The sequence below is a fragment of the Typopeltis vanoorti genome, chromosome 21 (genome assembly GCF_054136105.1).
Source record: "Typopeltis vanoorti isolate ZY-2024b chromosome 21, IOZ_Tvanoo_1.0, whole genome shotgun sequence".
NCBI classification, from domain to species: domain Eukaryota; kingdom Metazoa; phylum Arthropoda; class Arachnida; order Uropygi; family Thelyphonidae; genus Typopeltis; species Typopeltis vanoorti.
Genome location: NC_143569.1, coordinates 25050347 through 25066316, shown reverse-complemented (window position 1 = coordinate 25066316; position 15970 = coordinate 25050347). Strand labels below are relative to the sequence as shown.

At 38.1% G+C, this 15970-nt stretch overlaps 1 protein-coding gene across 1 annotated transcript in view; it reads left to right on the top strand.

Moving 5' to 3' along the window:
• The window catches only part of T3dh (Type III alcohol dehydrogenase), a 238174-nt gene that overhangs the window by 221920 nt on the left and 284 nt on the right, over positions 1-15970 (top strand). Inside the window, exon 13 of the mRNA XM_090411620.1 lies at positions 5009-5180. Within this exon, the coding sequence (XP_090267746.1) occupies positions 5009-5180 (172 nt within the window). The remainder of the gene's footprint in view (positions 1-5008; positions 5181-15970) is intronic.

Sequence of the window (15970 nt, the reverse complement as noted above, 5' to 3'; positions counted from 1 at the left end):
ACGGAATGATAACTGTATTCAGACAAATATATTGGGGTATTGTCATGGGCTCCAATCAGATCCTTGACTACTGGTTTTTTTAATCCTGCTAGCTTTTACAAGTGTAATTTTTGTTGGGCTGTTAGTGAGTCGCACCACAACGGTGCAACTCACTAACAGCAGAGGATGAGGATTACTTTTCTTTTTTGTGGTAACCAATCTACTGACTGGATATCTTTTGATTCTATGGGAGCACCAATTTTTTGGCTTAGTTGTATTACAGTGTCTTTTAAATATTCTGTAGCAATTTCTGGGAGACCGAGGAGATCATTTTTATACTGCTGTTGGTTTAAGAGTTCATTGTGTTGCTTTAAAGAGTTTAGTTCTTGTCGTAGTTCCATTGTCTCTTTGATTAAATTATGCTGTCTTTTTGTTAGTTCTTTAACGCAGTTTTTAATTTCTCTAACGGTCTGTAATATGTCTACTACTGAGCTATTATTAAATTTAATAAATTCCTCATATTGGTTGAATTTTTCGCTAATTTGTAAGGTATGTTTTTCAAATAGTTCTCCAACAAAATTGATTAAACAGTCTTTTAGGTTTTGTAATCTGTTTTCAAGTAATGCATTCAAGTTGGCTCACCTGGGTTTCCGTTGTTGTATTCTTTGTTTTTCATTTCCTCTGCTGTATATTGCCACATTAGCTGTTTATCGCCTGCAGTTGTTTTCTGCGTTGGCTGTTTCCTGCCTGTGCTTTTAGGTGACATTTCTTTGTTTTCTCTACAATGTGGGCAGTGGTGTATTTTTAACATGGAAATTTTAACAAAGGGCTTGCATTGTCGAGGGAAAAAAAAAAAAAAAAAAAAAAAAGCCCAACTTAGCCCTTATAATACTTATATTGCGACTTTGTAGAGCTTCTGATTGATATGATAATTCATCTTGGATATCAATCATTAATGCTAGATCTTTTAAAAATTACAAATTGAGAAGTCGGTTTAAAAAGTCCTTATATTTATCGTTTGATGCAAAATGCTTGCATAAAGCTGGGTAATTTCTCCACAAAGCAAGAGTCATTCATAAACTGCAAGCTACCCACATGGTCCAAACACACAGCCGATCTTTAAAATTTCGTATTTAAAAATCGTATTTAGTTCTCATTGATTTTTTGGTGATTGATGATAAAAAGCATATAATTTATCCATAAATATTTCAAAATGATTTATTTCTTTAATATTTTTTATCGAGTCATCTAATGCTAAGTATAAACGATGAGTGCAATGCCAAATCACAACGTTGGGAAATTTTTGTAGAAGTTTGATTGCAACACCTGATTTGTTTCCTAACATTACACTAGCTCCATCAGAACAAAATGCAATGAAATGATTTTTATATAGTTATCAGAAAATCATTAATTTCAAGAAGCAATTATAGTAGCATGTATACATTCTACAGTAATATTTTCTAGTTCTACAAGATTATTAAACAAAAAGAAGAAGGGGCTTGCAAATTTGAGAAAAATTTAACAAAGGGCTCGTGCGAGCCCCTTATAGCTCACCTGAATGTGGGCACTTCCACTCATCACACTTCATGTTTGATTTTCTATGTTTGGACAATCCCGAACATAGAAAATGCATGTTTCTCTGGTAGTCCCTGCATGTTATGTGGTTTTCTTCCCCCCGTTAAGTCTTCCTGGCATTTGTATCACTTCATATTTCTGGTTTAGATGATCTTGTTGTGACTGCTAATATGGCGACTTCTTTTGTTATCCTCTCACATAGTTGACCAGCGTATATTTTGAACTTTGAATACTTATTACTTAACAGATACTTACAGTTTTTACATCAATATGTTCAGCTTATAGAACGGAATTCACTGATGCACTTTAAATTTTAATTCACAAGAAAAAATCTACTTTGCAACTTAAAATATGGGAGCATCGAAATAGGCTGCTTGCTACCACTTGCTGTAATAGTAATAACTGGTATTAAAGTAATAAATAACAAATCTTAAATAACTTTTTAAGATATCCACAGGAAAATTATTAAGATAAATATTCTATAGACTTCTGGAAGGATATTGATAAAGAGTGTGGCAATATCAGAAGGATAAAGTCTTACATTATTAATTTTTGAGAGAGAGAGAGAGAATGTGGTATTTTTGATGTAAACTTGAGTAATCTGTAAGAGAATGGATAATATTTGACAGACATTTTGTGAATTTATAAGTGGAACTACTAATGAAATCAACTATTGTCCTGGAAGGACAACCTAACATGAAATTTTGATAGCTCATAAGTTCTCTGCCATGATATATGGCTTAACTTTTTTTGACTTCCCAAACCCAAAGAGCTGCAAAAGGAACTTAAAAGAATTATTGCCTAACTTTTAAATATATAGTATAGTATAGTACATTCCATACAAGATCTAGATCATTTAGAAAACTTAATAGAAATATTTAGTAGTAATTGAATACTTTGTGCATCATTCTACTTTATTATAAGAAAATTTGTACTACTTTTTTTTCTACTTTATTATAAGAAAATAAGGTGATAGTAATTCTTGTAGAAAGGCTTATACGCTGGTTAAACATGATAATTAATACTTAAGGAATTGACAGCATACACTAGAAATATAAATTAAAACAACTTTAATATATACCTTCCGATATTTCGGCAACATCACGTGTCTTTATCTTAAGTTGCCATCTTCATGGGAACTTAAGATAAAAACACGTGCACGCAAGTACTACACAACAGCAAATGAGAAACGAAGCGAGGAAGCTACTATTTTCCTACAGTCCTGATGGTGCCCTCTGCCTGGCTATATTAGGTGTTCTTGGCCTTTGGGCTGAAGTTCTTCTGATGTATGTTTCCCAAATTTGGGGCAGTCTCATGCATCCAAATTTGTTGAGATTTGAAATGTTCCTAAGGGCTGAGGCTGATTCCATGAATAGTCTTTCATATTTAAACTTGCTGTGGTGCATTACTGTGGCTTTCTTCCATGTTATTCTGTGGCGAGTATCCAGAGCATGGTCTGCAAGCCCAGAGTGTCTGTACTGGTGAAATCAGATGTAGTTCTTGTGTTCTGAGATTCTGATATTTGCTGTCCTGCCTGTTTGGCCAAAGTAGGACAATTTACAGCTGCAAGGGACCTGGTATACAGCAGGTAGGTCTAGGGGAAGTGGTTGGTCTTTAGTGGAGCGGATAAGGGATGCCAATTTTCTATATGGTCTGTAACAAGTGGTCAAGTCATGTTTTTTTAGGATTTTGTTGATTTTTTCCGAGGTGCTTCGGATGTAGGGAATAGTGATAGGTTTAGAGTAATCTTTTTTGTGAAGGGGGAGAGTTGGGTTGTGGATATCTGATTTTAGTATTCTTTGGATTTGGGGGATAGCCATTGGCTGAGAAAGTGTTAAGGATGTGATTTAGTTCAGTGGTTAGGGCTTGATCATTTGAACAGATTAGTTTAGCCCTGTTGAATAGTGTCTTAATAACTCCATATTGTTGGGGGGGGGGGGAATTGTTGGTGAATGTATCTGCTTGTATGAGTGGGTTTTCTAAAAACTGAGAAAACCAAGGTACCATTAGGTTGGCGGGTGACTATTGTGTCTAGGAAGGGGAGGCTAGTGTTTTCCTCTTTTTCTGGGGTGAACTTGATTCTAGGGCTTTGGTTGTTTAAGTGTGTTAAGAAGGAGAGAGTGTATCCGGGTAATGTGGCCAAATAGTGAACACATCATGAATGTAGCGAAGCCATATGGTAGGTTTTTGTGGGGCAGAGTTTAAGGCTTTCTCTTCAAACGTCTCCATAGAGAAGTTGGCCAAGGGTGAGAAAAGTGGTGAAATCATCACTGTCCCCTCTATCTGTTTGTAGAATTTTTCCTGCCAAACGAAATAGCCCGAGTTCATTGTGAACTGAAATAGGGCTGAAATATCAGGAGGAAATTTAGCTTGGATTAGCTCTAAGGTTTCTTCAAACACCCTGGAAAAAGAGGAAAACAATAGCCTCCCCTTCCTAGACACACAACTCACCCGCCAACCTGATTGTACCTTGGTTTTCTCAGTTTTTAGAAAACCCACCCATACAGGCAGATACATTCACCAACAATTCCCCCCCACACACACACACACAACAATATGGAGTTATTAAGACACTATTCAACAGGGCTAAACTAATCTGTTCAAATCCTTAACACTTTCTCAGCCAATGGCTACACCCCCCACAAAAAAATAAAATCCAAAAAATACTAAAACCAGATATCCACAACCCACCTCCCCCTCCCTTCGCAAAAAAGATTACTCAAAATCCATTACCATTCCCTACATCCGAGGCACCTCGGAAAAAAATCAATAAAATCCTAAAAAAACATGACTTTACCACTTGTTACAGACCATGTAGAAAATTGGCATCCCTTATCCACTCCACTAAAGACCAATCACTTCTCCTAGACCTACCAGGTGTATACCAGGTCCCTTGCAGCTGTAAATTGCCCTACTTTGGCCAAACAGGCAGGACAGCAAATATCAGAATCTCAGAATACAAGGACTGCATCCGATTTCACCAGTACAGTCACTCTGGGCTTGTAGACCATGCTCTGGATACTCGCCACAGTAATACATCGCAGCAAGTTTAAATATGAAAGACTATTCATGGAATCAGCCTCAGCCCTTAGGAACACGTCAAACCTCAACAAATTTGGATGCATGAGACTGCCCCAAATTTGGGAAACATACATTAGAAGAACTTCAGCCCAAAGGCCAAGAACACCTAATATAGCCCGCCAGGGGGCACTATCAGGACTTTAGGAAAATGGTAGCTTCCTTGCTTTGTTTCTCATTTGCTGTTATGTAGTACTTGCATGCACGTATCTTTATCTTAAGTTCCCATGAAGATGGTAACGTGACATTGCCGAAATATCGGAAAGTATATATTAAAGTTGTTTTAATTTATATTTCTAGTGTATGCTGTCAATTCCTTAAGTGTTAATTATCAAGAAAATAAGGTACAAGAAATTCTTTCAAAAACTTTTCATAGGTAAAGACATTACTAATGCAAAACATGCAGATGCTGGACAAATTCTTGCTGATGCAGTAAGAGAAGTAATGTGGGATCTGAAGATTGATAATGGTCTTTCTGCATTGGGGTTTTCCAAACAAGACATTCCTACTTTAGTGAAAGGAACCCTTCCACAGGTAAAACTTCAAAAGTTTGGGGGGGGGGGGGGTGGGGGGGGGGGGGGGTGGGGGGGGGGGGGGGTGGGGGGGGGGGGGGGTGGGGGGGGGGGGGGGTGGGGGGGGGGGGGGGTGGGGGGGGGGGGGGGTGGGGGGGGGGGGGGGTGGGGGGGGGGGGGGGTGGGGGGGGGGGGGGGTGGGGGGGGGGGGGGGTGGGGGGGGGGGGGGGTGGGGGGGGGGGGGGGTGGGGGGGGGGGGGGGTGGGGGGGGGGGGGGGTGGGGGGGGGGGGGGGTGGGGGGGGGGGGGGGTGGGGGGGGGGGGGGGTGGGGGGGGGGGGGGGTGGGGGGGGGGGGGGGTGGGGGGGGGGGGGGGTGGGGGGGGGGGGGGGTGGGGGGGGGGGGGGGTGGGGGGGGGGGGGGGTGGGGGGGGGGGGGGGTGGGGGGGGGGGGGGGTGGGGGGGGGGGGGGGTGGGGGGGGGGGGGGGTGGGGGGGGGGGGGGGTGGGGGGGGGGGGGGGTGGGGGGGGGGGGGGGTGGGGACTACCTGGTGTATACCAGGTCCCTTGCAGTTGTAAACTGTCGTACTTTGGCCAAACAGGCAGGACAGCGAATATCAGAATTTCTGAACACAAGGACTACATCCGGTTTTACAAGTATAGCCATTCTGGTCTTGCAGACCATGCTCTGGATACTTGCCACAGAATACGGTGGAAGAAAGCAACAATAATACACAGGAGCAAATATAAATTCGAAAGATTATTTATGGAATCAGCCTCTGCCATAAGAAACTCTCCAAACCTCAACAAATTTGGTTGTATGCGACTGCCCCAAATTTGGGAGGCATACATCAGCAGACCTTCAGCCCAACGGCCAAGAACGCCTACTTAGCCCGCCAGAGGGCACCATCAGGACTTCTAGGAGAACGATAGCTTCATATCTTCATTCTTAGTTACTGTATTGTTATTGCCTGTGTGCACCTGCCTTTTTGTAAGTTCCTTTAGAAAATGGCAATGTGACATTGCCGAAATATCGGAAATAACTATTAAAGTATAATTTAATTTATATTTGGATCTACGTTGTTTCAATTCCTAAGTTATTTAGAAATGCATAACCAACATATAAGCCTGTCTACGAGAATCAAGTTGATTAAGGCATCGTGAAACAATTTTTGAGTCATACATGACTTCTTATTGCTCCGATAATGAACTGGGAGTGTATGCTTCCTAATGTTTTTGAAGATTTGTGAATTCTCACTGTGCCATATCACAAATGTTTCAGTTTATATCCAGCCACATTACCTTTAACAGAATCGTAATACAGGCATTAAGAGCTTTGAAACTAGGTATAGATTTTAATTTTGTGGATGAATGTCCGCTCAGGCATTTTTTTCCAAAAGAAAGACATCTCATCCATATTAAATATTTACTATGGCAAATAATTTTCCTAGAAATACAATTTTATTAAAATCTACCAGTTTTAAAATCTACCTTGAAAAAGCCAGCAAACTGTCTGGCTTTTTCAAGGCATTTACGGAGACATGAAAACTAGTAAATGCAAATTGAAAGGAACATAAAAAACGTTGCAAACCAACTAGTAGCTAAGGTTACATGTTCGCGTGACAGAGAGGACTTACTGTTCTTATTCATTATCATGCATGTGTGTTTGTTGTAAACGTGTAATGTGATTACTGGCTAGCTGTAGTTCAGATTGATTGAGAGAGAGAGGATCAGGTTTTTCCACGAACTGTTTAGAATTACACCCTGATTTCTGTTGAGGTTTCTGCCGGTTATTGACACTATTGTGGCTTCCTTAAATAAACGATGCTTGTAGTCATCATCGAGATATGGCATGGAGCTGTTTTGCCAATCTATCGTGTGGTTAGACGTACAGAAATGATGTGCTAAGCTGGAAGAGATGCTTCTGTTGTGGTTTACATCACCAACATGTTATTTTTGTCTAATTTCTAAACTTCGTGAAGTTTGTCCAATGTAGGCAAGACCACAGGAACAGGGAATGTAATATACTCCCGGATATTTGTAGAACGGCACTTTATCTTTTGGGGATCCTAAAACTTGTCTGATGTTGGTGGTTGGTTTGAAGACCACTCTGATGTTGTGGGCTCTTAGTATTCTTGCTATTTAATAAGAAATTGACTTGATGAAAGGTATCACTGCAGTAGAAATATGCTGACAGTGGGATTCTTCTTGTCTGGGGTTGTCATTGTACAGATATTTTTTGATGATGTTTTGAGGATATCCATTTTGTGCTAATGTGTTGGCTATTGGTGAGAGTGCAGTCTGTGTATCCTCCTCTTCTGATATAAACTTTTTGGCTCTATGTTTCAACATGTGGATAATGCTCAGTTTGTGTGTCTTGTGATGGTTTGAAGTATATATATTGTAATGAAGATATCTTCCAGTATCTGTGGGCTTTCTGTAAATGGATAATTTGACACTGTTTAGTTGTTTTTTTTTTATCAAGATATCTAAAAAGTGCAGTTGGTTGTTGTTTTCCACTTCCAGCGTGAATTTTATCTTGCTATGTATTGAATTGATTTTATCCACAAACGATTTTAGGTTATCTAAGCTGTCTTGCCATATGATGATATCGTCAACATATCTCCACCATGTAGATGGTCTCGGAGAGATTGCAGAGAGAATTTCTTTTTCAAGTTTTTCTATGAAAAGGTCTGCACAAGATGGTGATAGTGGGCTTCCCATTGCTAGGCCTTCTAATTGTTGGTATATGGTGTTGTCAACCTTGAAGAAATTAGATTAAATTAAAGGCAGTGTCTTAAACATCTGTGTGATGTCTAGAGGAAAGAGATCTTGGATGATGTTTATTACCTCTTCTACTGGTACATTGGTGAAAAGGGATACAAGACTGGCTAGCATGTCTGTTGGTGCAATCTTAATGGCTTGGAGTTTATTTACAAAATGTTGACTATTCTTGATATATAGGATTCTGTTGATCTTATTTTATTATTTAAAAAGTTTGCAAGATGCTTTGCCAAAAGGTAGGTTGGTGATGATCTTCCATCAGAAAAGAGCAAAGCTAATTATTATTAGCTTTGCTCTTTTCTTCAAAATTTTCTAAAATATTTTTTTTATGTCTGACAATCATTTCCTACTCTGCTATTTAAATCCCCAACAAGGGCCAACTTTTCATTTTGTCACTTGCTTTCTCTAAAGCCTGAAAAAAATTCCTCTATTTCTACCTTAATAGAACCTTCTGTGGGACCATAGGCACAAATAAGTCTCATTGTCCATTTGCCCACATCACTACTTGAAATTGCCTGCCATTCATTTAGATTAGCCTCATATTTAATGTTGAATACTATGGTTACTCTTTTCCTTGATTGTCATTGCCTGAATATAGCATTTTATATTTATTGCTCAGAAAGATCAAGTTTTTGCCTTTTGTTTCAGTCACCCCTATTATCAATGTGGTACTTATCTAATTCCTTAGCTAGCTCCATTTTTTGCCATTCAGGCTTCCTATTTTGTTAGTACAGATCTTGAGTTGGGGTGTGTTTTAGAATTTGTTCCAGTAGCTGACTTTTTGCAATTTGCCCTGCTTCTGTGGCAAAAACAACGGGGGTTTTGTTTAACCAGGCAATGCCCTAGCCAGCATGAAGTTCTGTCATGTTGTACCATCATTTAATATTGTGGTTTAAGCCGATACAAATACAATTTGGTCAGCTACATCCCAAATTGCTAGCCCATCCTCGTTCGTTCAATATCCAGATAGATACCTAACAGGGTGCACCAGGAGAAGGTGAGAATTGGACATTAGGTCAGAAGCCCTGGTCGGTTCTCTGCATTCCTTTAACGGTTGTGTGGCAGTCTCCTCTGTTATCCAATATAAATATTCTCATTATCCTCTCCATTTTGTTGAAACATGCCAGAATACAGGAATTTATGCTAGCAGCATCTTCTCTAGGTAAGACCTATTTGTAATTATTTCTTTGGAGTAAATTAGCAGAGTTATTGCTTAAGTGTTTGCAAGAAATTAACATAAACTGGGTTGTGTGAAGGATTTTAATAATTGATACCATTGTGTTCTACTTAAACATACGTATTCTACAATAAGTCTTTCCTAGGGTGTCACGTGGTACCACTGAAACGCAAAGGAATTGCCTCAGGGTCGAGCCAAATCCGAGGCGTCAAAGGTTCTGAAATCTTGCCTCTCTTAAAGCTCTAGGAAAATTTATTTTAACGCTGCACCACCTAGAACCATTAGATTATATAAAGGAAATCTTAATCAAGAAGTGAATTTTCAGATGTACATTTATGACCATTGGTTTGCAATCGTGACCTAAACAACCTATTTCCTCCCACTTAGATTCTTACTTTTTTGCAAATGATGCATCAGATTCTGAACTCAGACAATTGGATTTAAAGATGCCAAAAGGTTTAAACATATTAGTTATCATACAATACAAAAAACGTTCAATCAGGATCAGTTCAATGCTAAACAAACTAATTCACATGTATCCCCAGTAAATAAGATTATCAAAGAAACAATCCTTTATAAGATTAAGAACCTAGTAAACTTAAACGATATTAAAATGAATTTAAGAGTTAATTTGATACTCAAATTAGATCATTTTAATATTCAATTAAAACAAATATTAACTCAACACATTCAAGAGTTCACTTTCTTCTAATATCAATGTGCTACAGTCCTGTCTCATCTTATTCAAAGTCCTTGATTCTCAGTTTACGGTTTTCTTATCCTTATACATATTACTTGACAAAGAAATTTCAACTTTACCATACAGTCTTCTTATACTTGTTCCTCATGATTTCCTTTCAGTCGTTATGGCATTGATTTCTCCGGTCATCGATAGGTCCACACGTTTCTAGCATATTCCAGGGACTTCATAGGTGTCTGGCAATTCCGTTTCTGTGGGGTTCCTTACCAAGACACTGAGCTTTTTCCATGGATTGCCTGTCTTCAGTATAGATATATTTTCTTCCATTCTAAGGTTTGGGGTACGTAACCTTTTTTAACTGATACGCAGCATTTCCAACTATTACCTATGGGAGTCTGAGCAGAGCTCCCCGCTGACCCTTCGTCTGGATGAGGGAGACTCTTGCAAAAACTCTAAGAAGCCTCTCATAAATTGGGGGGGGTTTAACCCTTTTATAGTATCTCCCTGTTGACACTCTCCGTAACCTTCGTTGTTCACCCATCACGTAGAGTTCTCCCCACATGGGTGCACTTCTTAGTTTAATTTCATTTTGACTGCTTACCTCTCCACGTGCGGTATCAGTTGCCTGGGGCAACCTTTTATTCCGTTGATGTGCCCCCTGACCTTTTGTTCACATTAACTTGCATGCAAGTCTTATAATTCATTGTATTATCTATTTTTAAAATTATTATATATTTACGAAGTATCACTGACATTAGACAATATAGTTAGAATTCTTTCATTTAATTATTCACAATTTCTGTTCTTTGTAATAGCGTATTCTATATTTGTCGAGATGCATATAACACATACTTGGATGCAACTATATTCTTTTCAGGGTTTTGCTTATTAAATGAAATTCTTAATAAGCAATAAATTTTGATTAATTGAACCTTAATAGGTTCAATTAATCAAAATTTAACAATACCAAGTAAAAAAAAACGCCAACACATTTTGCCAACTTAGCTGTATGGCTTTGTCATGGTGTATAAAAGATACAAAACAACTTAAAACTGTTCGTGAGGGGATGAACTGAATACAGTTTTTTTTTTTTTTCACAAATACAGAAGAATGCATTGTTTAAGAATAGAGAGAAGATTAGACCTTAGTCAAAATACTTGCATTTGCTTCCTTGGTTTAGAGAAACCATTTGATAAAGTAAACCAGCAAATACTCCTAAATTGTCTAACTAATATCAGCATAGGTTTGAGGGATAGGAAAATAATTTATCAAAAATCAAAATGGACAGATTAAAATCAATGATAAGGAGAAAATAAATATCAGGAGTGGAGTAAGACAAGGATGTATACTTCATCATCATCAAATTCCTGCCATGTACCCTCAAGGACAGGATATGACAGTACCACATGAAAAAATTACATCATTACTAACTTCCTATCTACAATTTTCCTCCAAATCAGTCTGTTACTTGTCAAGACTCCAACATTATCGGATCTTATATATCTATCGTCTAAGGCACTTTGTACCGTATCAATCCACCTATATCTATCGTCTAAGGCACTTTGTACCGTATCAATCCACCTATATCTTGGTCTTCCTCTGGGTCGTTTTCCTGCCAACCTGGCAGAGAACACTTGTTTTGCTAATCATTCCTCTCCTATTCTATTTAAGTGACCATACCATCTGAGATTAGCTCTGCTAACGCATTCCTGGATGCTGACAATGTCAAGTTCTTTCCTAATATGCTCATTTTTAATATGATATTGCCATTGATGCCATCTGTTCACGCCTCTAATCTTTCTCAGGACTCTCATATCTGCGGTCTCTAGTCTTTGGTCAAGTGTTTTACTTCTGACCCAGCTCTCAGATCCATAAGTTAAAATTGGTTTGAACACAGTCTTGTATACAGCTAATTTAGTGTTCCAACTAATTTCTTTCTTATTCCATATGAATTTATTCAATTGACTTCCCACGATACCAGCTTTGCTGATTCTGTTGTCTATTTCTATATTTAGTTTACCATCTTCAGTAAAAATTGTGCCTTAGTTGCTGAAATGTTTTACTTGTTCCACAGGTTCTCCATTCACAACACAGTTGACATTTTCAATGATTCTGCCTATTTTCATTGTCTTTGTCTTTTTATTGCTGACCTTCATACCATATCTATTACAACAGCTATTCAATTTAGTCAGAGAATCTTGCAGACTTGTAGCGGATTTATTTAGAAGTATAACATCATCCGCATAAAGCAAAGAGCTGACATTAACATCTCCAATTTTGATATCAGGTTTAATACCACATTCCTTCATAATGTGATCCATATAGATCATGAATAACAGAGGGGATAATGTACATCCTTGTCTCACACCAGATTTAACATTAAACCATCTTCCTGTACTTCCTTCAATTCTAACTGCTGACTCACAACTCAAATAAAGACGAAGTATTGCTTGATATAATGCCCCATTTAATGCCCCATTGACACCATATAACTGCAGCGTATTGAATAGCTTCTCTCTTGGCACCTTGTCATATGCCTTTTCCAAATCGACAAAACTTAAATACAAATCTTTGTTATACTCCCATGCTTTCTCGACTATTTGTCGTAAAGTGAAGATCTGATCCTGACAGCCTCTATTTGGCCTGAATCCAGCTTGTTCTTCACCAAGCTTTTCTTCCACAATTCTTCTCAACCGTTTCTCAAGTATACTTGCATAGATCTTGCCAGGAACACTCAGTAGGGAAATACCTCTGTAATTCTCACATTCAGTTTTATTTCCCTTTTTATATATATTGGTACTATGAGAGCTCTACTCCAATCATAGGGAATTCGTCCCTCTGTCCAGGCTTTCTGAACTATGCAGTGCAGCCACTGTAAGACTCTTATACCACCATACTTCAGCATTTCTGGTCGAATATCATCTACTCCTGCTGCCTTTCCACATTTCAAGCCTTTGATGGCTTTTTCTACTTCAAGTATGGATATGTATTCCTGACTGCATGCCTGGTCAGTGTTTTTTTATCACTGTGCTGTCATCACTGCTTGTTTCATTTAGCAGTTTTTCAAAGTAATTACTCCATACTTCAAGGATATCTTTTTCTCCTGTTTTCATTTCGCCTTTATCATCTCTAATTCCTTTTACAGCACTCTTTCCTCCATTCCTAAGCTTCTTCGACAACCTCCAGAATATTTTGCCACCTTCTTGATATCTATTTTCTATATTCTTGCCAAAGTCCTCCCATGACTTTTGTTTAGCTAGTTTTACACACTGTTTAGCTTTCTTACATTTGTCTCTGTATTCTGTAAGAGTAAAAGCTGACTTATTTGCCAGGAACTTTTGATATGCTTTCTTCTTTTCCTACACTGCCTCTTTAACTTCCTGTGTCCACCAGGGAGTTCTGATTTTTTTATCCTTGCACACAACCTCACCACATGCCTCTCTGGCAGAATCAATCAATGTTTCCTTCAGAGTTTGCCACTGAATCTCCAAGGTTTGATTCCTGTTCTCAAACTCTTTCATTTTCTTTTCAATAATATTTCTGTATTTTAGTCTACAGTTCACATCTGAGAGCTGCTCAACTTTTATTTGCTTTAAAACTTTCTTACATGTTATTCTTTTCAATATGAAATTCAATTTTATCCTGCTCAAGACTAAATAGTGATCACTTCCAATTTCAAATCCTCTGTACACTCTGGTGTCTTGCACCAGGGCGAAAACATCACTATCAACAATAACATAGTCAATGAGACTTTTCTTATTCCTAGCCTCTTCTCTCCATATGAATTTGTGCACATTTTTATGTTGGAACATGGTGTTAGTAATAACCAGTCCATGTCCTGAGTAGAAATCCAACAGATATTTGCCATTATTATTAGCTTTGCTCTTTTCTCCAAATTTTCCCAAAATATTTTTGTATGTCTCACAATCATTTCCTACTCTACTATTTAGATCCCCAACAAGGACCAACTTTTCCTTTTTCGTTGTGTCAGTTGCTTTTTCTAAAGCCTCAAAAAATTCCTCCACTTCTACCTTAGTAGAACCTTCTGTGGGACCATAGGCACAAATAAGTCTCATTGTCCAGTTCCCCATTCTCATATTTGCCCACATTACTCTACTTGAGACTGACAGCCATTCAAGAAGATTAGCCTCATATTTTGTGTTGAATACTATGGCTACTCCTTTTCCTTGATTGTCATTGCCTGAATATAACATTTTGTATTTATTGCTCAGAAAGATCTCACCAGTTTTGGTCTTTTTTGTTTCAGTCACCCCTATTATGTCAATCTGATACTTATCTAATTCCTCAGCTAGCTCCATTTCTTTGCCATTCAGGCTTCTTACGTTGATAGTACAGATCTTTAACTCTGGTGATGTTGAGTTGGGGTTTGTTTTCAGATTTGTTCCAGTAGCTGACTTTTCGCTGTTCGCCCTGGCGAAAACAACGGGGGCCTTGTTTAACCAGGCGACGCCCCAGCCGGCATGAAATTTTGTCATGTTGTACCATCATTTTTTATTTTGGTTTAACCAATAAGAATACAATTTGGTCGGCTAAATCCCAAATTGCCAGCCCATCCTCGTTCGTTCAGTATCAAAGTAGATACCCAACAGGGTACACCACGAGAAGGTGAGGATTGGACATTAGGTCAGAAGCCCTGGTCGGTTCTCCACATTCCTTTAAAGGCTATGTGGAGGTCTCCTCTCAGTTATACAGCTTTGACCCTTAAGCACCCCTGGATGTATACTTTCACCACTTTAATTTATATATTGAAAAGGTCATTCAGGAAACTAAAGATAAAATAAATAGCATAAAGATAAATGAGCAAGTCATGTATATAAGATTTGCTGATGACATAGCCCTTGTAGCAGAAAACAGAAGAACGTTAAAAACAATGCTAGAATTACTAAATAACCTTGAAAATTATGAAATGAAAAATCAACACAGATAAGGCAAAATCCCTATCAATACAGACATCAGCGGGGAACAAATAAAACAAGTGAAAAGCTTTAAATATTTAGGTAGCCTAATAACAGAAGATGGCAGAACAAGAGATGACATGACATAAGATCAAGAATAAACAATGCAAAAGCCTAATTCTCTAAGATGAAAAGCATTTTAACAGGAAACCTCAACCTACAATTGAAAAAAAAAAAAAATTAGTAAAGACATTGATATGGAGCATTGCACTGTATGGATGTGAAACCTGGATTCTAGGCAGAGAAGATGTAAGATTGGAGGCTTTTGAAATGTGGATGGTGGTGCTGGCATCTCATGAACAAAATGAAATGGACAGGGAAAAAAAAAAAAAAACCAACAAGTCCTGAGAGAGATAAATGAAACAAGAACTCTAATAAAATCGATCAAAATTAGAAGGGATAAGTGGTTTGGACATATACTTCGACATAGACTTGTGAAAAGAATAACTGAAGGCAAAATAGAGGGGAAAAGAAGAGGCAGACCAAGGAAAGCTTTCTTGACCAAGTCAAAGACAGCATGGGTTTGAGGAGTTACCAGGAGGTTAAGAAGAAAGCCAATGACAGAGCAGAATGGAGGAAATTGCTGCTGAGCTACCAGTCCCAAGACTGATGACAGAAGAACACATGGAGCATGTATGATATCAGCTGTTGTTATGCTGGAACATTCTGCAGTTAGCAGCGAAATTAACTCTGGTGTGCTTATGAGGGTCTTCCAAATATCAGAATTAATCCTATTTTTATTTAGGTTGTGTTTAGAACAAATGACTAGCTTTTGTTTCGGGAGCAGAAATCCTCTAAATAGGGCATGGAGCTTTTGTCCCATTCGATGGCATGTCCTCAAGAAATGAAGGGATAACCTATAGTTGTCTTCTGTTGTTGTTTACTTTTCTGACCTATTCTCTTTTTCTTGTTTCCAAACTTGAGGTCTGGTGTTTACTTAGTATCAATTATTAAAATCCTTCAGCCAATATACAACCCAGTTTATGTCAATTTCTTGCATTCATTAGATGGTCGAAAATAATATAGAATTGTGCTGAAGTGTTTATTGTTCCGTTATTTTCTGCACAAAATAACGGACATTAATAAATATTAATAATTTGTTTATTATTAAAAACTAATAATAAGTATGCTAAAAAGTATACTCAACATATGTTTAAAACATATGGGTTCAAATCCTTTTATTAGACTATAAA